At 39.7% G+C, this 24,014-nt stretch overlaps 1 protein-coding gene across 1 annotated transcript in view; it reads left to right on the top strand.

Moving 5' to 3' along the window:
- The window catches only part of LOC124155421, a 249,543-nt gene that overhangs the window by 196,309 nt on the left and 29,220 nt on the right, over positions 1 to 24,014 (top strand). The window contains exon 2 of the mRNA XM_046529216.1: positions 13,602 to 13,832. Within this exon, the coding sequence (XP_046385172.1) occupies positions 13,661 to 13,832 (172 nt within the window). The 5' untranslated portion in view covers positions 13,602 to 13,660. The remainder of the gene's footprint in view (positions 1 to 13,601; positions 13,833 to 24,014) is intronic.

The following is a 24,014-nucleotide window of genomic DNA, read 5'->3' as shown; positions in this document are numbered from 1 at the left end:
GAGTGTCTTAAAAGAGTCGCAGACAGAGCTAAAGGCTATCCCAAAGATCGAGTTTGAGAAATTTTTCGATTATTTGATTTACTATTTCGAAGGCGAAAAAATTAATGGAGAGCATAAATAAATATTTTTATAAAAAATTAAATTCCCAATATTTTTAAGCACACCTCGAAAGAAATAGCACGCTTAAAGTTGAGTGTGTAGTCTTATGCCGGTATCTCTTCTTTAAAGCAACCAACGTCCACTGCATTGCTATATATGCGGCCTCGTCGAGGCAAAGTCAAGTGCCTCGTGCTCCATACTACCACGACGGACGACTCTATATATCGTTCGTCCCGTCGTCGGTCGGCTTCATCTCGGCCCACAGCCGACTCTCGTTCCGAATCTCCGCGCGCGGCGACTCATATTTGACGACAATGTGTCCACAAACATAATCGTGGCGACGTCGTCGTCACCCATTATTGCGCAACTTCCGGCATAGATCTCATCGATTGTTCATTCCGCGTGGAACGAGCGGCGGTTAGCTTCCAGGATGGCTGGAGGCGGCTCATTTCCATCAAACTGCTCCAGTGGCTTCGCTCCAGTCTCCTCCAATACATCCACGCTCATTCGACTTCGTCTCCGATGAAATTTTAATCGATTGGGCCGAATCGAATCGCTCATTCGAGAAGGCTTCCATTCGAGACGATGGCGGCTTCCCACAGATCCTCTACCCTCTCTCGAAAAACTATCATACTTGAGCCCAACAGCAGATCGTTTGCGAATAATGATCCAATAGGAGGCCCTTGCGATTAATAGAGGTGAAAATATGGTCCATGGGTGACGTTATCCGTCTTCAAGAAAAAGGCTTATTGGCATTACAATCGCTACTAATTGATGCGCCAGCTTCAAATTTCTTCACTAATACCATATCATTCACAGAAAAATCAATGCACTATAAAATAGCAATGCGATAGAAAATAAGAGATTTTTAAACATATAAAGAAAAATTCATTTGGAGCATTGCAGGACGCGAGACTTCAAATAAACCTATCATAAGTGCTTCTATTTAACTGAGTTATTTTTTATTATCACCAGGTATTTACTGATGTTATTACTTGGTTATATTCTGAAACTATCATATTCTCCTCGATGCAGGTGGGTAAAACATATGTATCATTAAGGAAATATCGAGAAAAATTAAGCCTAATTCAGACAACATTGAAAAAAAACTGAAAAAGCATTATGGACATTAGGAAGAGAATTTTGTAAGCAAAGGCCTACAAGAGCATGAATATAAAAAAGCCTACAAGAGGATCGTTATCAGAGAACAAAACAAAAACAGAGAAACAACGCTGGAGGCGACCATTAGTCGAATAATAAATGGGTGTTAAGTAGCCTACTCATGGGGGCCTATTACGTAACTTTGACTCGGAGCTAGAGCTATCTGTAACTCCGCCCGGATTTGTTTTGATTTGTAGCTCCAACCCTATTACGTACCGGCAGGAGTTACGAAAAGTCTCCGAAAGAATGCGGAGCTACAGTGGCTATGGAAAATTCGGAAAGCAAATCTCCAGAAATGAGTCAACCAATAGGAGCTTAGGTATTCGATAGTAAATGTTTCTAAGCAGACGGGTTTAACGTGAATTTCGGAATGGAGTCCCAAACTTGTATTTCGTAAGTTAACGAGAAATATTTAATATAAACTACATTGTTGAAATGTTTATACTTTAAAGCATATTCATATACAGTTATATGTCATCCATTGTATACAGTCATTCATTTATCGTCGAATGCAAACCTATTCTCTGCCCATGTTTATATTATGGCAATGAATACAATTTTAGATACCGGCAAATGCCGGAGAAAATGAGCAGGAAGCAGTGCGTGGTGCTCACTAATTTTATGAGTGACCACAGAAGCTTTGACCTTGGCGTATTCCAAGGAATAAACGGGGAGGCAACAATTAATAAAATGTGGGGTGATAAACCTTAATATTTCATTGACAATTAACAAAAATGTGCTAGTGAGATTGAGAGATGCCTACACAGAACGAAGATAGAATTGCACACACACCGACACATTTTTTTAATACCAATAATGAAAATAAAAATGCCTTATGATAACTCCAGCCCGATTTCCTTCGCTTCTTTACTGTCATTTGTTGATGTCTGCCGTCGGAATCATAAGGATTTGGCAATGGATCGACCAATAAACATATATTGGGGAAGGATAATGAGGGTGTTTGCGGAGTATGTAAGAAGAAGGAGGCATCTGACATTAGAAAGGAGACGAATAAGGGGTTCCCATAATCCGATCGAATTAGATGAAGACCATTTTCGAATGTTTTTCAGAGTGTCGAAAAACATTTTTCAATATCTCTGCCGGTCTCTGGGACCCACACTACACGCAGTAAGGAAGGAAACGCAGAGTATCTCAGACGCAGAATAAGAAGATTCAACATTACACACGCCCATAGTGGTATAATGAAAATTCTTTAATAATATTTATCTGTTTTTCCACGCTTAGTCCAGATATTCTGTGTTTCCTTAAAGTGGATCCCAGAGACCGGCAGAGATATTGAAAAATGTTTTTCGACACTCTGAAAAACATTCGAAAATGGTCTTCATATAATTCGATCGGATAGTGGGAACCCCTTATTCGTCTCATTTCTAATGTCAGATGCCTCCTTCTTCTTACATACTCGGCAAACACCCTCATCATCCTTCCCCAAATATGTTTATTGGTCCATCCATTGCCAAATCCTTCAGATTCCGACCTTCCGACGGCAGAAATCAACAAATGACAGTTGAGAAGCGAAGGAAATCGGGCTGGAGTTATCATAAGGACGGGTCAGAAGCCTGCGTTATTCCAGCCCCGAGATAGCTCCAGTTCGCAACTCCTATCGGAGTTATTTTGACTACTGTAATCGCAAATTGAGCTATGGCAGCCATCATAACTCTTATAGCTCCATAGCTCCGGAGTTATGACTTACGTAATAAGCCCCATGGTCACATCAAAAGATTCCACAGGTGAAACAAATGTGAAAAAAATAGTCTACAAAATTTTTGTATTGAATTGTATGACAACTTCCTGGACTCTAAAACAACAAAAAGAAAATAAGCCCTCCTCAAGTGAACCCAAAAATAGCATATCCGGCCATGTGGAGAGGAGTCAATAGAATTGTGTTTCATACGAATTGGTAGGAGATTCACTACTCTGACATTTTTTCTCTGCTCATATAATTCGGCTGAGATTGCGACTTGCACAATGACTTGGACACCAAGCAACAGTGATGTTGCACCTCAAACGGCACTATCGCCTTTTGCCACTTAAAATAATGCTTGGGAGTCGACCAAATTCGGAGGGCCCGGACGACTTCAGCTTGGCTTCAACTTCTCCGTTGCATAGCGACCAGCATTCGATTGTTTTGATTTAGGCGGTCTCATTATGTTCAATCACTCCATATTGTCATCAGATATTCACAAGGAGATTCTCTTCGCCACCCGCCTCCGCCTCGTCTGCTAAGCATTCTCTCATAGTCCCTCGCCCTGTGAGATAGAAAAGGCTTTTCTTCTCGTCACCATCTCGTCACTGCTCAACTTCTTCAGTTGCTCACACTTCCTCAATTTCGCCGATGTTTCAATGTGGCTTACTTCCACGGGAAATCAGCCACGTGCTCGAAGCGGATACACGGATGGATATTTTGTGCCGCTAATGAATCCTGCCCTCGGCAACCTTTGGGCGAAAATAAAAATGATTTCTTTTCGCCAAGTATTTAAATGCTTTTAAATCTCCCGCGAGGGACGCTCCGTTATGAGTGATAACTTATTAACAGGTCATTTTTACATCGGAAGAATAAGTTATTTCTGATACGAATAATTACACTGAAATATGAGTTAAATGGAAAAATAATACTATATCAGTACTCGAAATAATAACAGAAATATTATAAGGCAGGGATATAATCATAAACCATCTTTATAGTACAAAACCTTGATGCTTAAAACTCAAGTTTTGAAGAAATACTCAACGTAAGCGATTGTAATAATTGAAACGAAAAAATACTGCATCCAGCTACGATACAATAGCAATAGTCGTTCTGATACGTTATGTTGAGAGGAAATTTCATAAAAGAAGCATTAGAAGAAAAATATTTCCAAATTAGATGATTTTGATATGAAAGAGAAATAAAAACTTTAGTTGGGTAAAAATAACCGCATATGTATTTCAAAGTGTTATATAAAAGTTGCTATTTCCCGAGGTACAGACACATTCTGACAGTGCAGGATGTAGTTCGGGCTGGACGTTGTTGAATCGCTGGTATACGAACAATGAAGTGGACAATCGAAATATCGTAAGCACGCTTAAACCTGCTCATATAAAAAGAATGTATAAGAACAAACCCACGTTCATTACGTTTGTGGACTTAGAAAAGGCGTTTGACAACATGGATTGGAAAGGAATGCTTAGAATTCTGAACGAAATTGGAGTACTCGACAATGACAGAAGAATTATCCACATAGTATACAAAAACCATATAATGGTGCTAAAATCAGGACCCAGCTGTTAAGAAGCAAGAATTAAAAAAAGAAGTAAGACAAGGCTGTGCATTGTCACTTATAATTTTTAACGTTTACTTCGACAAAGCCTTCAATGGAATCAAAGAAAAGTCATCAGGAGTGAATTTCCATAGAGACTAAATTAGCATGCTAACCATAAGATTTTCCGATGACATAGTCGTCGCAGCAGATTTTGGAGGAGGTTTCTAGAAATATTTTGGTTAATATTGGTAAGGTAATGGGTGAGTATCAGTTGAAAATAAGCACAAAGATGGCAGCTTATCAGAATAAAATACATTTGGAGTATGCTTCTCCACGAAAGTGAGGCATGGAAAATGCCAGCAGCGGAGAAATCAAGGGAAGAGGCCTTAGAAAAGTAGGAGAGAAGAGAAGCCTCATGAAACCCTTGATAAGAAGACGGAACAACCTAATAGGCCTTATCGTGATGGCGACAATTGTCGAGGGACAAGTGGATGGCAAGAACAGAAAAGCAAAATAAATGGAACATGTAAAGAAGGATGTGAAAGAGAAGAAATACGCAGGTGAGAAAAGATTAGCAGATTGGAGAATTTAGTAGAGAGCTGTTTCAAACCAATCTTAGGATTGTTAACCACTGATGATGATCACTGTTTTATACTAGATACAAAAAGCACGTACAGATCACGTAAGATCTTGTACACGTTTTTCAATCCTAGAGTCCATCCAGGCCTATTCCGGACAGATGACTGCTTGAGGCAGAATTCCACTGATTAATTCGTTATTCTCTGAGGGGCTGGGTGTTTTTTTCGTGACTAGCGAAAATGATACAGTGTATTGAAATTAGTTGACAATTAAAAGCTAAGCTGCAAAAAGCTAAGTTTGATATTTCTTAACATTTAAAATGGTATTCTACAAGGTTAAGGCCTCAAAAATTCAGTGAGGGCCTATCTTTCGTGGACTCGTGGTTGAGAAACAAATGAAGAATCTAAAGGAAGCGGCTGGTTCCATATAAAAGGTATTACAACTTTTATGACTAGATTCAGAGTGTTAAACTAAAACGATAAACAATGGAAAACTCCCTCAATCAAGTTAAAAAAAGTTTTTTTTTACTTTGAATTCGAGCCAAATGAAAAACAGTTTTTTCCCTCAAACGTATAAAAAAATTAGATTTGTTTCTGAGGTGCCGATCGATAAATTTAGACGATGCCTAGACTTAGGAGGTTGAGAGTTTTCTCTTTCTTTTGAGAAAGGTTGCTGGCATGACTATAAATATTTCTCGCAGAGTTCTGAAGAGGGAAAATTTACCTTCCTCCTGAGTGTCCTGTGGCTGTTCTTCACCGATCCCTAGGCAGTTCCTATCCCACGCATAAATACGTCTGTCCTTCCTGACGAGTCGGAAACGTACGAAAAGGGACGATGCGACGCAGGGGATAAATTGGGTCGCAAGGGTAATTGGCCGAATCCTTTCCCCTAATAAAGATTTCCGCTCTTTCTCTACAAAACCCCCCACAACCTCCCTCTCCCCCACCCCCCCAAAACACCCGCTGGCGTGCAAACCCCTTCGCGTGACATTTGCCCTACCCATCCAACCCAAAAAAAAACGCTTCCTTAACTTCTTGCCCAAGACAGAAAGGAAAGCAAAAAACGTCCAAGTTTTTCCCTTGGTGTGCTACACAAAGGAATTGACTACTTAAAGAGGTTGGTTTGAAGAAGAAAGTATACAACACACTCTTCATGAGCACTGAAAATTATACTTACTCTACAGATTGTACCTCATGGTCACCCATGGTAGCAACAATTTTTTTGGAAAATACACCTGGAAATAATATTTCCTACATGCTCTCATTGCGATACTTGTATAGGAATGCGAAATATGTTGATCAACAACGTTAAATAACAAATCCTTTGTTGGAATATGTAGGTGGGCCAAATTCTACCTGATGATTTCCCCTCGGTTCACCGGATTCGACAAAAATTTGCAAATAGTCTTCATTTTACCAAAACAGGAAAATCCCAAAGTCATTATTTAACACATATGTAACTTTATTCAAGATATTGAAATGCTACAACACTGATATTTTAAAAAAGCGTATTTGCATGAATGGTCATGTTTCCAGAATTTGGGAAGATAGAAAAGTAGGATATGGCTCATTTAATAGTTATTGAATTGAGAAAGATAGCAACTAATAAATTATTTTGTGAACTATAAACAATTCAATAGAGCTTATAACAGGTTGCAATTTTCAAATAAATTTTTGACTATGCCGTAATCCCTTGATTTTTCAAATTTTAAATATGTAGTCGATACAAATTTCCTATGTAAGTTATATACGTTGGTAGTGGTAATTTTTCATGTAATAAAGAAAATTATTTTCGAGTAACGCTGGTCCCCCGCCGTGGTGCTGCCCGGTTCTTTACTTTCGACTCTCCTTAAATAAGAAAGATACAATTACATTCAATGACTCATCTTGAAGATCTTGAATGGAGTAAGATAATTGATGCACTATTTTAGAACGGTTAAACAAATTAAAAGAGTTTATCACATAACATTTCCGCGACCAGCTTTCGCGCCGAATACACTGTAAATGAAGTGTGAAATTAAAAATTTAAGAATTGAATTATTCACATTTTATGCGCCCTTAATTTACTATATAACTTTGAAAGATATTTACGATGGCAAAATACTGTTTTTGCTCATCGCTTGAAAAGTTTTCTTCTAACCTCGTAGTCGTTCACATTAATTAATGTGAAATTTACAAAGTTTTTTCATTCTAATATGAGGCAATTTCACGAAGTTACGCCGCAAACCATTCAATTGACCTAAAATGAGGAAAAAATAAAATTTTCATTGTTGTGATACACGCGATATTTGTTAATAATTCATCCCTGCGAAGTTCAGAGTGGAGACACCAAGTACTAACATGTTACTCAGAGTCAAGCTATCCAAGACCTAAGCTATCGCAGGTATTTTGGTCCCTCATTGAACGTGGAAAAAACGATATCTTAAATGTATCGGTTCTGCTGACAATATTCCATAATCTCGACCAGGGGATCGTTTCCAGTACATTTTTTTTTAGCAATTTGGCCCTGTGAAAATATCTTGAACCTCTGGCAAAGAGAAAGTAAAAACCTCTTTTTATACCATAAAATGTTTCGTCTTAAAATCACACCTCATCCGAAGGAACACCCTCCTCCAAAGGAAACATTTAATGTCCGCACTGACGCCGCGACCGCAATCTCGTAACGGTTTATGTCTCCCTATAGACTTGATCACCGTCGGCCAAGGTTGAGATGACCTCGGCCGTCTCCAGATAGCCGGAAGAACAAACAGACAGCGGGTTAGCGCCGTGATCCTAAGGCTTGTGAAACGTCCATTCGGAAATCAAAAGAGGAAAGACGCCCTCCGGAAACTAAGATTGTGAAACGGTTGAAGTGGAGAGGTGGGACTGAAGGAGAAAACAAGATAAACGAAGGAGGAAAGGTACTGATGAATGTTATCTGTGAATGCGAAATTGTGCGAATAAATTTGAAAATGAAAGCACTTCGTACATCTACATTATCTACATCTACATCAGTGCTGTAGTTGGGAAAATAATTTAGGCGGTAATCACCAAAAATTGTCAACAGTTAAAAATGTATTATACATTTGGCCGCGATTGAAATGTCAAACTCCAACTCTTATATTAGTTACAAGCTGTGCCACGAGATAACTCTGAACAAGTAAATAATCATTTCCAATTTTTCTTTCTGAAATCCATTGGACAAGTTACAGTAGGGCTATTTTTTACAGATTTAAAAAGGTAGTTTAACCGGTACGCTTTTAACGAGTTAGGATTTTAGGGGGTACGCCGTACCGGCCCGTGCCGGCCCAACTACAGCACTGATCTACATAATACCCTGCGAGCCACCTCTAGGGTAATTGGCAGGGGATGATCAATCATTAGCATGCAGCATGTAAGAAGATTTCCTCATGCACACCGCACTATCATATTAATGCTAAAAAATTATACTTCCACATTCCTGCAAAGGAAAATTCGTCAACTACTTGTTAAGACAATCGGCCTATGAATCATTGAAAATAAAAAACACGCTGTTAATAATAGTTGTAAAATAAAAAAATGCATTAAGGAATATATAAGTTAGCACGCTACACAATAATTCAACTAACATATTTTTAAGTAAAAACGCTGTTGTTATAATGTCTCATTGATCGTGGAAAAAAATACAGTCTGAATCTATCTGTTCTACCGTATATCTCTCTTATTTTATTTATAAGACCTGATCTACAGTAGCATGTTGGCGTTCGTAAGATATGGCTAACTTCGTCGGAAAAATTGCTCTTACATTTATGTAATAGAGTTAGCGTAGTATTCAGTCTAAGATTCCAATTCGAGTTGTTCTAAGAGACTCCTAGTAGCTGGAATGATTTGAAAGACTTATCGCCTCAACATGAGAACCACAATCAGGCCCTTATTTAGTCATGAAATTACATCTAAATGCGAGCCACCTCAATGGGTTTTTCAGGGGGTGAGTATTCACCAGCATGTAGCATCGAATACACTATGTCTTGATAATAATCGTAAAAAAGGGTCATAACAAATGAACATGTTAGCAGGCGGTGTGAGCTCTCACCGATCATGCATTACTCCATGACAGTTTACAAAAAGAATTTACAAAATAAAATTATTCCGTGGATAAATATACATGTAGCCGCATAAAACTCGTTGGATGCCAAAAAGGAAATCTAGGACCGACAAAAACCAGAAAAGTGGAGAAAATGCACGCAGGATATGAAGTGAAGTACTGTGCACTTTTCCACGTAAATGCTTATTTAAATAGGGTGGTTCAACGCGTTTCACCACACTGCAACACAATCAGGACTGTTAATGCAGTGTTCCTGATTATACTGCAGTTCAGTGAAACACGTTGACTCCTTTTTTAGTAAATATTTATGAGGAGTAGTGCCAAGTAATTTACTTCATATCCTATAGTGGATTTCCACAAACTATCAGCCTCCACCATTCATTTTCAGAAAAAAACGCATTTGATCGACATAGAGCGATTGATTTCACTGATGTAACATCTGTTACTATCCCTAATAATCCTCGGAAAGAATGAATGACATCTTAAATCTCCCGATTCTGCTGTCCATGCCTCTTCTATTAATGGAAAAAATTCGATTTTACTAAATGTCAGTTCATAAGAGATTGAATCTGGTAGCCCAGTGGATAGAGTGCTCGGCAGCGGATCTAAGAGTCCTGGGTTCAAATCTTCCGGTGAAGCTTTCGAGTACCCCAAAACAAAATTGACGAATAGTAAGGTGGACAAGCGAAAGGATTTCCAGAAATTGTAAATTATCAAGTCCCGAATGAGGTGGTATCTAATCGCCGAATCCATGATATTTACCATTGGAAATTCTATGCTCGCTGTAAATTTGTCTAATGACCGCCAATGTCTCCGTCAAAGGTAATTCTAAAAATTGAATACAATAATAACACACAAAACATACGACTTTATTTCATTAATTTGTACAATTCATTGCACACAATAAGCATCAGCTATGATAGAAAGAAATTAGGCACCCCAGAAGAGCAACCTTTTGGTAGGATAGTCATTAAATACCACAGCACTGACAAAAATAAATTCCTAAGCATAGGAAAGTGTTCCTTATCATGAAAATATCAAAATCAGTGCACAATAACTATCAAATAGAAATCCTTGTAAGGAAAAAATTTATGGACACTCAAAGAGCTCATCATGAGAAAGCTATCATCATTATAAATGTCATATGAGACCGCTGTCTTTCGTTATAAAGTGAGACCGAAATCAGCTTTATGAATATAACTGATAACTTCAGGGTATACTTTTTGAATCCTCTCCACATCGGATATAAAGAAATAAAACTTAGTAAGGCTGACTGTTGTTTAATTATGGGCAGGACCCGGGTTTCGTAACGTGGTTACATCTTCAGGTGACTGCTCTTACATGCATCTTGTATTTATGCATACATATGACAGTGAGGACATCTATCGGAAAGGGAAAGGACTGGTTTAGAGGGCGGGGGTTAACCACGTAATGCTTCTACCAAAGTGCTTCTACCAAAATTCCCCCAGTGACCTATCTCCTTCAGGGAAATCATCAACCCATACCCGCACCATCCACAGCCGGACTCAATGACCTACCATAGACTATTGTGATTTGGATAACTCAATGTACCCCGCTAATCCTCTCTCTCTTCCCCAACACCGCTACCTTCCTCAGCCCTAGTCTCGTCACCCACCTTAACCCCGCCCTCCCCTCGCTGGTCAGATACCTATACTCTGTTCATTTAATCTCTGTGGGTGAGCTGGTGTGGCCAAATCAAGTGGAGATGAGGGGAGGGAAAGTTTCTCGACACGTGACTTTGCCATTGCCAATCAGCAAATAGTAGGCGTGGCCTCAGTCAGTCGCTCTCAGACCTCCGCCGAGTAAACATCGCGAATCTGCTCGTTGAGCAGTGTTGCCAAACCTCACGCGTTCTCCTTGTATGTGACTAAGTATGCCATCCACCAACGGTGCCTCATTAAGCACGGTAGCGGACAAGGTCATGGGCTTCTGTGAAAGGATTATCCCCAATGCCTTCCAAATGAGTAGGTATATTGTCTCGGCGCCGGGGCCAAAAAACCAGAGGCAACCTATGACTCACACATTTTCAGTGACAAAGTAGGACGGCTAAGTATATACGGCAACATTATGTTCGCTTCTCCTCTCTCTCTCTCTCGGTACTACCCCTCCCCAATCAGCGAAGCCATCCGAGAGTGTCCGGACTCTCACGAAAGCTCACCCGTAGATATAAAGTGAATAGACTATATCCACACAAGGAAAAACCCTCCTTCCAAATTAAGGCGGCCCCTTCCCCCCATTTCATTCCGTGGTTAACCCCTACCCCACCCTCTCAAACCAGTCCTTTCCCTTTCCGATAGATGTCCTTACTGTCATATGTATGTATAAATATAAGATGTATGTTAGATCAGTCACCTGAAGATGTAACTACGTTACGAAACCCGGGTCGTGCCCATATTAAAATAATAGTGAACCTTACAAAGTTTTATTTCTTTATTTTCAACTTTGTGAGATCATTTTCAAGTTCGAGCAAACCCTTGGTCTCTGTTATATCAAGAATACGAATAGATGGGAAATCCACACTAGCTCTTTACGCAGGAACCACGCTCGAACGTTAATTCACACGAACGTCGGACCAGAGACTCCTTCTAGGAAGGACACCGAGTTGATGCAAACGAAAAGGCGGAGAAAAGGGCAAGCCACCGAAGCCTCTAAATATAACGCGGGATCTGCGCTAACAGGCGTCCGGACAAGGGATTTCGGGAAACATAAAGTGAGTGGGCCGTGAGTTAACTAGCTTTCCTTAAAGTCGACCTTCCGCCTCCGACCAATTCCCGCTTCGCACTCCATTGCGGTTTTTTAGTGCTCTGACGACAGCTCGAAAACATCGCAGCGTGGCCGTAATATACACAAACGTGCATTACATTGGGAGCGATCTGAAGACGAGCGTTTACGCGTTGAAGTCACGGGGCTTAATGGCCTTGTTTCCTCGCACGCCGAAGCCTGGCTTGAATTCACTCGGGGTAAACAATCGCGCAGCGGAGTGGCGCGCATGGCGTGGTGGAGGACGAAGTAGAGAGAGATCTTTGAGAAAACACGAGTACCCTTCATCACGTGGCGAGGGAAGTTTACAAATCAATCAGCCAGAGAGAAAAAAAAATTAGGGAAATACCAAAATGAAATACAATTTTTTTCAATATTTTTAGCAGTAGGTACTCACCAATGAAAGATCAATGAGCTGCTCTTGAATGATATATCTTGTTACCTGAATTCTCAGCAAGAATGTGCCTGCCATTCGCTAATCGTATACGAGTCACGTGACGCAAACCAAGTTTCCATTGAGACGCTCGTGGTATGTTAGGATACCGGTAGTGACGTCACCCACCTTCGCTCTAAGGGCGTCACGCTCGAACTTGACCCTCCGCTATCATGACATTTTTCTTTTTACGTTGGATAGATTGTAGCGGCAATCCATGGCTCAAAAGCTTGGGCCATCGTAAGAAGTGAACAGAAAAGAGTAGAGTCCTTCGAAACCTAATACTGGACGAAGATTCTGAAGATAAATTAGACGGGTAGGGTGATACATGAGAAGGTACATGGAAGAAATGATCATATGGATAAATATACGCATAAGAAGAACGCGGTGGATCGGCCACTTGATGAGACAGAAGTTAAGCCGTAAATATAATGGTAGGAAAGATTAATAGAAAAATTCGCAGAGGAAGACCAAGGGACAAGAGCAGATAGGAGGGATTGAAAAGGATGGAGGGAACAAGAGCCTCAGGGAGGTATGAAATAACTGACTTGGAAAAGGGATAGACGAATGGCTGCTGCATGTATCCATAACATAATCTTTGGATACCAATACTATGAATGAATGAATTGATGAGATTTAAAACTTAAGATGAATTCGCTAGCATTCAATTTGATCCTATAAACACAGACCATCTCACGCCTGTTGGTACCTGTATCAATGTCAAGTGGACGTTTCCGCACCGTAAAGCGCTACACTCCAGATATGACTTTTCGTAGGCCGTTTCTTTAGAATATTACTTGGCGATCCTCTCAAAAGCTCCTTACTGTTCATGAACGCCTCCTTTTAATTCGCGATTCTCTTCTCAATGTCTTTGGCGCAGAATTCATTTTGATCTTTTCTCACCCTCCTTCCTTAAGTTTCATTGAGCTCAGTGGCAGACCCGGTGAGGGGCTAGGGGGGGGGGGGAATATACCCCCATTGGGTATCCAATTTACACTATATAAAATGGTGTTTTTGTCCGGACCCCCACAACTTCTGAGAGGCTACCCCCACCTTGACCCCCTCCTTCTGTCCCAATCCTGGATCTAGTGGTTCATGAGGTAACTAAAATAGTCCATGGAAATCCATAATATTTTTGCAATAAACTGTGTCTAACTTATGACTTGGTCCATCCGTTGCTGATGTTATAAAGATTGATTGATGTATTTATTGTGTGCTACTTGCAGGGGTTGGCGCCCATTGGCTGTGTGTGTGTCGTGCGACGGAGAGAAAGCAGAGACTGAGGATGGCGTTGACTGGACATTCCGGGGTGACGCGCGATCGTGCCTACGGCTGCTTGGCCTTCTCCCCTTCTCCCGCATCGAGTGGCATCCTCTCCTGTCGTCCCCTCTTCGTATCCCTAAAGACGCACGCGGCACTAACCATACTACTCGTCACTTCACTGCTCGTCAAAGGCGGTGAGTCATCCTTCCATCGTAACAATAATCAACTTCCTTTTATTATCTAGAGCAAAGTATAGGTTAAATTTACTTGATAAATTTGGAGAAGAGTTTGTCTCAGACGGAGAGAAAAATATCCTCTTTTAAGCGTCAAGCAACGATAGACTTATCACGAGAAGAAAGGAAAGGAAATAGATTTTGAAACAGAGAGATTCAATATGTCATTCTTTCCTCGTAATGCTAAGGATAACAACCATGTATTTTTGTCAGTATGAATAATCTACATCTACGTCTACATTATACCCCGCAAACTACCCCTAGAGTGTTTGGAAGGGGGTGATCCATCACCAAAATGCCGCATACAAGAGGGCCGCTGTATGCATACCATACAGTCATAAAATATTACGCCCAATAACAAATTATACGTGCACAATCATATAAAAGCAAAACTTGCCAACGTTTAGTATTTCCTAAAGTAAATCTATGCAAGGTCAAAAAAGAAAAGAAAAATAAAAGCATGCAAGAAGTCGTACCAGTGAATGACGCCATTGATTTTTATTAATCGACACACCGTTGGTAACCTTAATAGTACGAACAATGAAACTTAAAAATCTCTCTGCTTTAGCAGTCAACTTTGACGTGTAGCAAATAAACCAGGCTTAATACAATGAGATTTCATCAGGATATCAAATCCAAAACTAGAATGTTTATGAGCCGCGTCCAAATTCTCAATTGATTTCCTTAATTTATGGCACTGGAGTCCTTTGGTCATGTTAAACTGCCCCATTCATGCAAACATGACCTAAATGGCTCAAGCCGGACGGGGCACGACATTCTATTTCAATGTATTCATCGCTATCCGTGTGCCGTAGCTGCCGGTGCCCGAGGGCCGAAGAACTGAGAACTCCAAAGAGCTCCACAAACACTTGAAGTCCTTCGTTCAAACACGACTCGACGTTTAGGGGAGGGGGGGCGTCCTTTTCGACATGCGCCCATAACACTTATTTTCCTCACCGTACAAGTATCATAGAGGCTGTACGAGGAAAAAAAATAGTGGTGATAATGATAGTAATTTTACTATACGTTCATCTGGGGTAACTTTGACCTTTGGCAGGTAACTTTGGCCCAGATACGCAAAAAGATTCTTAGTTCTGTATTTTGTCATTGTCATTGAGTTATCGACTTAGTTCTTGCATCAGTCAACAGGCAGCAGAACTGGCTTCACCAAAGATTTAGTTTGAGTTTTAGTTCCATAGAATAGAATGAATTTTGATCGTTAACTGATTATGTATTCACTGTAATATAATATGATATTTTCTGGAAGAAACGCTGTTTTTTAATTTTTCATTTTTGCCTCAGTAAAATAAATTTACACGTGAAATTGAAAAAAAACTTGAAAACTGTTCTAAGAGATATTTTGCGTGGGTTATCTTTGCTCCAACCCATGTTTTAGAGTTAGATTCGTATGATTTTATTAGATTGGGCCAAAGTTACCACAATTTTAGATAATTTAGCCTAAAGGTTTTTAAAAAATATTCTGGTTGTTAAATTACTTAAGATGGTCAGAGATATTCTTAAATTAGAAGTGCATGTTCTGCCAATAATTTGAACCACTTTATATACATTGTTTATTAGTGTTAAAGTTAGATAAGTTTGTTTGTTTCCAAGAAATAAGGGGCCAAAGTTAGCCCTGTAGTAATTTTAAGTCTTTCTGGCATGAAAATTGCGACACCTTATGAAAAAACACGGCGGATTTAGTTTAAATCAGATAATTTTGTCAACATTACTTTGTTTTTAATGAATTATTGACAATGCGAGAAGATTACGCCAGCACGCTGTACCTGAATTTATTAAATAGCAAATGAAATCAACTTTGCATTCTTCTGCATGCTTAACATGACTACTTGTACACTGCGAAGAACATCTTTTGTGGACACTGACCTGTGGAATGTTTTCATACGCCTATTTGACTATTTAACGTAAACATTTCGCTTTGTCTACCCTGATTGCCTTTTGTTTGATAATAATATCCCTAAGTGCAGTGTGAGATACCATTTCACAGGGTTTTTACTCTTTACACATACCTAAATAAGGATTATAGCACTCACTTCCAATGAAGTTCATAGTTAACACCCTCAGTGATTAATATTAATCCTTCAACGGCTTTTGCCGATATATTCAGAATCAATTCTCAAATACTTTATATGCATTTTTTATGTTCTGGTGCAACCAGAGTGACATAAAAGACTACATAAATGCATCAAAATAAAACAGTCATTGAGTTTCGTTGAGGCAATGTAAGTGGAAATGAAACATCAGCAAAAATTAAAACGGATTGCCCTATTTCATCGTGATAAATTCAGTTAGTATACAACTATAAGTAAATTTCGTCATCAAGTAGTGTAAAACTACGATGGGAATAACACAAGCACTCGTCAGAATCCCTTTTTTTCGAAAACGGCGTGAATCCCAGACGACTTCCATTACTATTTTGGGTTACAGAGCTGAAAACTGCTTACTTTCAATCTGAACTTTATACACATTCTTTTGCCAACTATTCTCAAATGGACGTAATTTTTTTATATGCTATTGATACTTTTTTTGCAGGAGTATTTCGTCCCAAAACGGCATCGGGACTGTAAATCATAAGACTTGAGCTTTAACTGAAGACGGTAATCTTTAATTTATACTTTCAAAACGCATCACGTTATTACTATAAGAATATCTAAACAAAATTCCTGCAAAACGACGTGTAACGCCAATTTCATCCCTCCAATCCAGGTAGTAATGGCAGCGAATGAACGGGGTGCCACACGAATCTTATAAAATTTCGCTTGTAATGTGCACTATTTCGTCATGAATTTAACTTAAAATGTAGAATTCAGGTTAATTAATGCGTAGCCATGCGTAGCTTCGCATGAATTAACTGCGGCTGAAAATTCCAATTCGCATTCCAATAACTGCGTTCATAAAAGTATTGCGTGCGTCTTTTGTTTTCATTACGATGCAGTAACTAAATATTTTGGGTTACAGAGCTGGAAAAAGTGTTAGAAGGCCCATATTATCAAACATATGATTGTTTATAACTCAATCCTCGGGAAAACCTTAACAAACTTAATCCGATGAAGCACATTTTAATTCATCTCGACGCCCTCTAACTTGATAAATTTTCGAAGATCCGAACCAAATGACTAGCACTAAAATCTGGAATACGTGATGATGAATTTATATCACTCACACGTCGAATGTAAACAAATGCGCACCACGACCTTGGTTTTGAACATTTAGTCTTTTATCTGCAAAATGGAAACGTGGGCCAAGCCAGCATGATTTGATCTCTTCTTTATAGCTTGAGCTAAAATGTGGATTTTTAGATAAATCTTTCAATTCATTGTACTTCTGTCTACCAAACATATAAATAGCATCGTTAGCATACACGCAAATGAGAACCTCACGGAGCGCTTTACTTACTTTTTGCATAAGAATGATGCAATCACCATGGGAAGAATGAGTCTTTTTAATTGCTCGCCGACGTGTGATTGCTTATTACTCAATCCTCGGGCAAACATTAACGACCTTAATCCGATGAAGCTCATTTGAACGTCTCTGCTCGCCCTGTAAACACGAGAGAAGGGAAGAGATTAGGATGGGGGGCGGTTCCAGCCGTTAGCTTTAATTATGCAGACGAAAGAGATACGAGCTCAAAGTCGTGCGCTGTGACTTGGTAATCGCGTCATCACCTCCCCCCCCCCCCCCCCCCCCCCCATCGCCTTCATAAAAGTTTGTGCATCACATATTCAGGGGTCTCCGTCGCCACGGGACGAGACGAGATGGGCCAACCACTCACTCTGCGTGGGCCAGATTTGAGAAGACCCCATCACCGCCTTACTACCCCAACCTAAAACCGCCTTTGTTGACGACTTACTCCGTAGTTAACGACGAATTTAAGATGACCACCTTATGGAATAGAAATGCTGATTTTTTTGGAAAAAATTCTAGCCGACGTTAATGAAATCTTGTTTCCATTTGCAAAGATTAAAAAAAAAAATAATAAATCATAAATAAAACAAAAAAAGATAAAGAAAATAAAAATAAAAAAGATATTAAAAATGATATAGCTTATGAAAAAATAATACTGAATCATAAATTAAATTAAATAAAAAAGATAAAGAAAATAAAAATAAAAAAAAGAATAAAAATGATAAAGCTTCTGAAAAGTGGTCAGGAACTAAAAAAATAATTTTAAGGTCCAAAAATATTTTTTTTAAATTTACCAATACATTTTACCTTTAAGAAAAATAATAAAAAGACGTCCCGTCGCTAAGTCACGGCATCTTCACAAGCTTTATGTATGATTAAGATGGCCTATCTTACCTAGGGATGGACTCATACCACCTCAGAATGCCGCCGCTTTTTTTCCACGACTGCTTAAACGGCAAGTAAACTCGCTTCAGTATATCACAGCTAATCTCTCCATCGAGAGGTTGACCCACCATCCGCAACCCAGTGGACGCACTCAGCGGCTTAAAACCTTCTTAAAAACAGATTTTATCACAATTCTGGTACTTTTATTTCTTAGTGGGCATAAAAATCCGTAAGAAATGTGGTAATAAATAAAACTTGCGGCTTTTAGTTCATGGGTTTTTAATAATAATACGAATTGATATCAGCTGACAAAAGGATGCTAAAGCCCCGTAGACCCACGGAAGCAAAGTTAGTTGCTCGTACGCCATCCACGAATTGTGTTTGTAAATATTTCACTCGAATCGATCCTCCGCGCCACTATCACGGAGAAACCATCAAAGACTGATGCGACATCTGAAGGAAACCTCGGAAACTAACTCCTGAATCCCACGAAGGAACTTGAGCGTGAGAAGGGCGCCATATCCGAAGGAACAAAAGGACACGAAAAAATGAATTTGGAAAAGAATAATCATTTCACGCAAGTCCATTTTCTGGGTCCCCCGTCGCGTGAGGTTAACTTGAGAGACAGCACGCTATCATGTCTACCGGGCATTAAACGCGTTATTTGTCGTCTGAGGAATACTGTTTCGTCAACAATCCCACGAGCATATTCAGCTCAGAGCAGGGGCATATTTAGGGGGAGATGTCAGGGGTCATGACTTCCCCCAAATTGCATTTACTTTTAATTTTTTTTAGGTTTAACAGTTTTTGTATCCTTTTAAAAGAATAGAGGGAGTTTATGTGCTAGTGAATGGCAACAAGACCCAAAACTCGCGAAGCAAAACCTGCGAAACATTTTACACGGGAGAACGCTCCTCTTCCTCGCGGGGGGGTTTCCAAACTCCCAGGTCATGGGCGTACCCAGAATCAAAACTAGGGGCGGTGGAATAGGGGGGGGGGGGGGAAAAACAAGCTGTGGTCGTTCAAGTGGTAACTTTTTTTTCAGAGAGAGGGTTAATGACACTGGAATTTTAAGGAAATTATGACAGAAATTCATTAGTTTTTGCAATAGGGTAGTTTCCTTCATCAAAGAAAATGATAGGCATTGATTGCGATTCGTTACCCACCATTAGTGTATTCATAATATACAAATTATTTGGTTTTTGAAATACCGGTTTAGACGAATGGCAAGGATCAAATTTTATCCACATTTGAAAAAGGCCAGATTGGCGCCCATGCGATTCCACTCCACGTGACGTCACAGGGACCTAGTTTCTACACAAGAGGATAGGAGTTATACATCGCCTGAGGTTACCAATGCATGCATGAGGCACAGAGCTCAGGGAAACATGTCATAATAATCACCTATTAAAACTGGCTAAGGTCGGAAAGTTTTCTTCGTTTGATAAGGTATTAATAAACCTTTTTTTAAGCCAAGCGCTATCAGCCAGCAAGGTACTCAGCTACCCGCTAGCATCCTGCGTCCCATCAGCGCTCAGAGCCTCGATCAAGGTCACCTCACAAGGCGGGAGGAGAGACCAGAAATGCGTCGCACGGACTTTTTCCCATCATTCCTACTTACGCGTCGCGTTTTCTCGCGCTTGAAAATTTTCACTTTTTATTTAATCGCGAAAAATAGATATCGTCATTTAAAAATCTAAAAGCGTGAAATACGTACTCCAGGAGTAATAATCTTTCGATTTAGGCAATTAAAAAATAATAGGAAACCACCCTATTATGAGATTCTTTCCCGGCGTATTAATTGAGTGAAGTCCTCTCGGGACTTAAAAACCGAAAATCGGTGGAAATCCCGAGAGGACTTCACTCAACCACCCTATTGTTTGCTTTAAAAAATAATGATTTTTATTTTAGTGCCATGTCTCATACTAATATCATTTTTCTTCAAAAGGAAAATTTGTTTATATCTTTGGTTTTGAACTAAATTTATTTTCGCTTCTAGGGGGGGGGGGGCGGTTATATATAAATGTCCCAGGTCACGACACCCCCCCCCCCAAATTTGATGCTGAATCCGCCCTTTGCTCGGATGTGACTAAGTTACTTGGACATGTCATTTTCAGATACTGGCAGAATTATCTCGATTGCTGCCGTCATCTAAATGAGCTAAAAACGTGGTGCATACATGCAATGCATGATCGCATAAATCATTAAAAGCGAAAGCATTAAAGTACTCTATCGAACACACACAGTAAACTTTTTTCCATCCTTTATTATCCTCAAACATCTTTTCTCGGCGAAAAGTTGTTATCATTATCCACTGTTACTATTTAAAACTGGATCAGGTGAAAATATCTTTCAAGTACCGTGAGATGGCTATTTCGCTAAACTTTTACTAGCATTTAATTTGATTACAGCCAAGAGAAATCTAACTTTCAGAAACCTTTCACAATCATAAAAGTGTATTTCGGAGGATATCCCCACTAGTCACGTGACTAATGGGACACAGAGTTTATGCATTAAATAGTAGCATCAAAAATGATTGGACAACTCCTATGATTTATGAGGTGGCTATACTGCTGGTCGCCCACCCCACGGGACCGTGATCAATTCCCGCCGGTGGCAGAAATTTTTCAGAGGCCCTGCTTGAGTGCAATGTGGAGGGCACTTCAAGTACAGCACTCCATCCGTAGGATAGGACATTTGAGCCGGGGTCCCTTTGAAGCCTTTCATTAAGAACAACCTCATACACGGCTCCCACTCAAGCTAATTTATAAAATTCACAGTTTTTTCCAGGTTTTCACGGTCTGAATTCCGTCAAATTTACGGTCTATTGGTAAGCCATTTTAGGGAGAAATATTGATTACATATCAATCACCGGCCTCACGTTAACTAAAAATTTAACAAAACGCGACAGATACCGCGAATGCAAACGCACAAATCAAAGTGCTATCTCTCTCTCCTGACGTCACATATCGTTTACTAAATTCAGCTCCCCCTATAGGTTGTGAGCGGGAAAATGGAGGGACCAGGGTGCCAGGGAAATTAAAAAGTGTCTGAATTTTCGCCAGGGTTAATGAACGGTTACCGGTCTTCCAAGCACAGGCTTAAGATCAATGTGTCGTGATGGCACGCGGACCAATAATTGCGCTTCGAATATACATGTGGAGATAAATGCGTGGACATTGCCTGCGCGTCACTGACCTTGAAATATGATAGACATATCGATTTTTCTTTTGATCTTTAAATCGTAGTTCTACAATCAAGTTTGAGGGATTTTTAAGGTTCCATGAAAATATTCACGGTTTTCCCCAGTTTCTTTTTTTACGACGGAATTCACGGCTTTTTTCAAATGAAATTGAATTGGCACATAAAATCAGGCGTGTGACAAGATATGTAGGTTTAACTTCATTGAACTCTCCAATGAGATTAGCATTGGAGAGCATTTCCCGAGATTTGAGCACAACGAACATAAAAGTGGTGATCTGGCCTGTTAATCTCGGAGAATCGGTTTGAATTTTCCGGAGTTTTCAGTTATCAACTGCCATCCTTTCTAGGCCGGTTTTCAAGTTTCTTATTTCGTTAAAATTGCATTTTCAGTTGCAAAAATGCATTCATCGACTATCTACCACAGTTATGTCATTCTGTATTAACTGCCCCTTTCCTTGGCTAGAATGCATCATGAATTCCTTTTAAGTCAAACTGTTAATCCCTATGACAACTCTAATCGTAAATTCACCATCTGGAAGACAAAATCCGGCATACTTATTCAGAACAACTGGCCGGCCAGTACAAGAAGAATTCTAAGATAAGTTCACTCTTCAATAAAAAGCCAAAAATCAATATGAAAGATAGTACAAGTAAAATGATTGGACAATAAAAGGCTCGGACAATCAAAAAAAATTATTTCCACGAGGCTAAAATGAAAAACATTTAAGTTTTTAAAAACTTCGGGTTTCTCCTTCAGGAGGCGTTGGTATTCATGACCAACCCCTGCATTCTCCACCCGCGCAGCTTGCCTCATCCCCAAATTCAGAAACCGAATGATGATGGTAGCAAACATCATTTCCCGATGCTCACTGCGCGGAAAGGAAGGGTCCAGCACATTAGTGAGAGTTACTTGACTAGAATTCCAGCACTTCCCGTGTTTTCTAAATAAGTCCTCAAACATTTTCATAAAACAATCGACTATTCGGACGCACAATCGATTGATCCTTCATGCTCAGCAACCTATCGAGAGCCGAGTGGGAATACCCAGGTGGATCAATGAATGCTCCCCGACACTCAACAAATTCAATCTTTTGCAGCAATGCCTCGCATATAACCCCAATAAAATAAAATAACACGCAGTCCAATACATCGGGAAGTGAGTAATCGTGATCCTCGGCTTCATCAACATCCCAAATTTCACAATTATTTTACGAGTTAAATTTTTCCTGTGCCTTCAATTTTCAAGGGATCTTTGTAGATTTATTTGATGTCGGCGAGCACTGGCTCACATCGTGAGAAATCATTTTCCACCGTACAGTTCCCTGTTCCTGGTGGATCAACCTACGAGCGCGCGCGCTGGCGTTTAAAGTACGCCTATCTTCGAAAACCAAGGATTTCAACATTGTACGTATGTATATTCTGGTCTAGAATGGCCTTGTGTATTCTTACTATGTCATTTTGACTACCTATAGTGTGAGTTCTTAAAGCACAAAGTATTGTAGCAATTTTTTTAGACCGTCAAGAGGAACCCGACACCCGTGGCGTATAAATTACGGCGCGCGACCAGCCGTGAACCACCTGTGTACCTTTACATCTGTATCACCTATACGTATACAATCTTGACCTAATTTCTACAAATAAAGATAAATTTGAACAAAAAACGAGTGTTACCATTTAAATGCATGTATCGTGGACAAAGTACGCCACGCGCCCGGTCGTCTAAAAATATCAGGCGCGCCCGCTCGAGGGTTAAACAATCTGTATGTGCTCGATATTTTGTACAGTTGGAGGATAGCAGGCGTTGCTGAGTGGTCGTTAGCTTTACCAGCCTAAACTCGCTGCAATGGAGAATGATTTAACATGAAATAACATCAATGCAGTCTTACACACAAAATGAAAAACATTAATGCAGCCTCAGCAAAATCTTACCTCCAGGGAGTCAGAGATTTATTTTCCCAGTCAGCACGTATTCAAATCCTTCCTTTTCCACAAGATATCCCTCCAATGATGATATCAATGTCACTCTTAGGCCATCTGCTGTTTTATTAGTCAGGAAGTGCTTCGTATTTATATCACCAGCAGTAACTCTCCCCTCCCTATCACTGAGCCATCTGAGGGTGCCCTTCATTACCTAAGAAATCATAGCATATAATCCATTTATGTTCCCAAAACTCCTGCTCCGAGTGTGATTGGTATGCATGATGTATCTCAGTTCAAATATATAGTGATAGGAATGGCAGAGAAAAAATATATCGGTAATATTTAGCATTTGCATTTACGTTAAATAACCTAGTAAATTTCACATATTTTTAAATAACAACCACTTTCGTCGCTGGGCAACATCGTCAAGTGAAAATGCAGGATGCAGGGAGTTAAATATTAATGTGCCATTATTTTTTAACACCATTATTTTTAATAAATTTTTTAATAAATGGTTAATTTAGGTAATTTGGTAATTTAAATTACTTAATGACCACCATACTTTCCTTCCTAACTTCCCCACGTTAATCAGCCTTCCACCCCTATTGACTCAACGAATATAAGGCCATACTCTCCCTGTATTTGCCCCTGACAATTTGGCACAGTGAGGAAACTGGTTGTTGTAAAAATGATAAGTGAAATTCACAGTTT

This window comes from Ischnura elegans, chromosome 3, assembly GCF_921293095.1.
Source record: "Ischnura elegans chromosome 3, ioIscEleg1.1, whole genome shotgun sequence".
Classification (NCBI taxonomy): domain Eukaryota; kingdom Metazoa; phylum Arthropoda; class Insecta; order Odonata; family Coenagrionidae; genus Ischnura; species Ischnura elegans.
The sequence above is the reverse complement of the archived record's forward strand: the minus strand, read 5'-3'. Positions and strand labels throughout refer to the sequence as shown.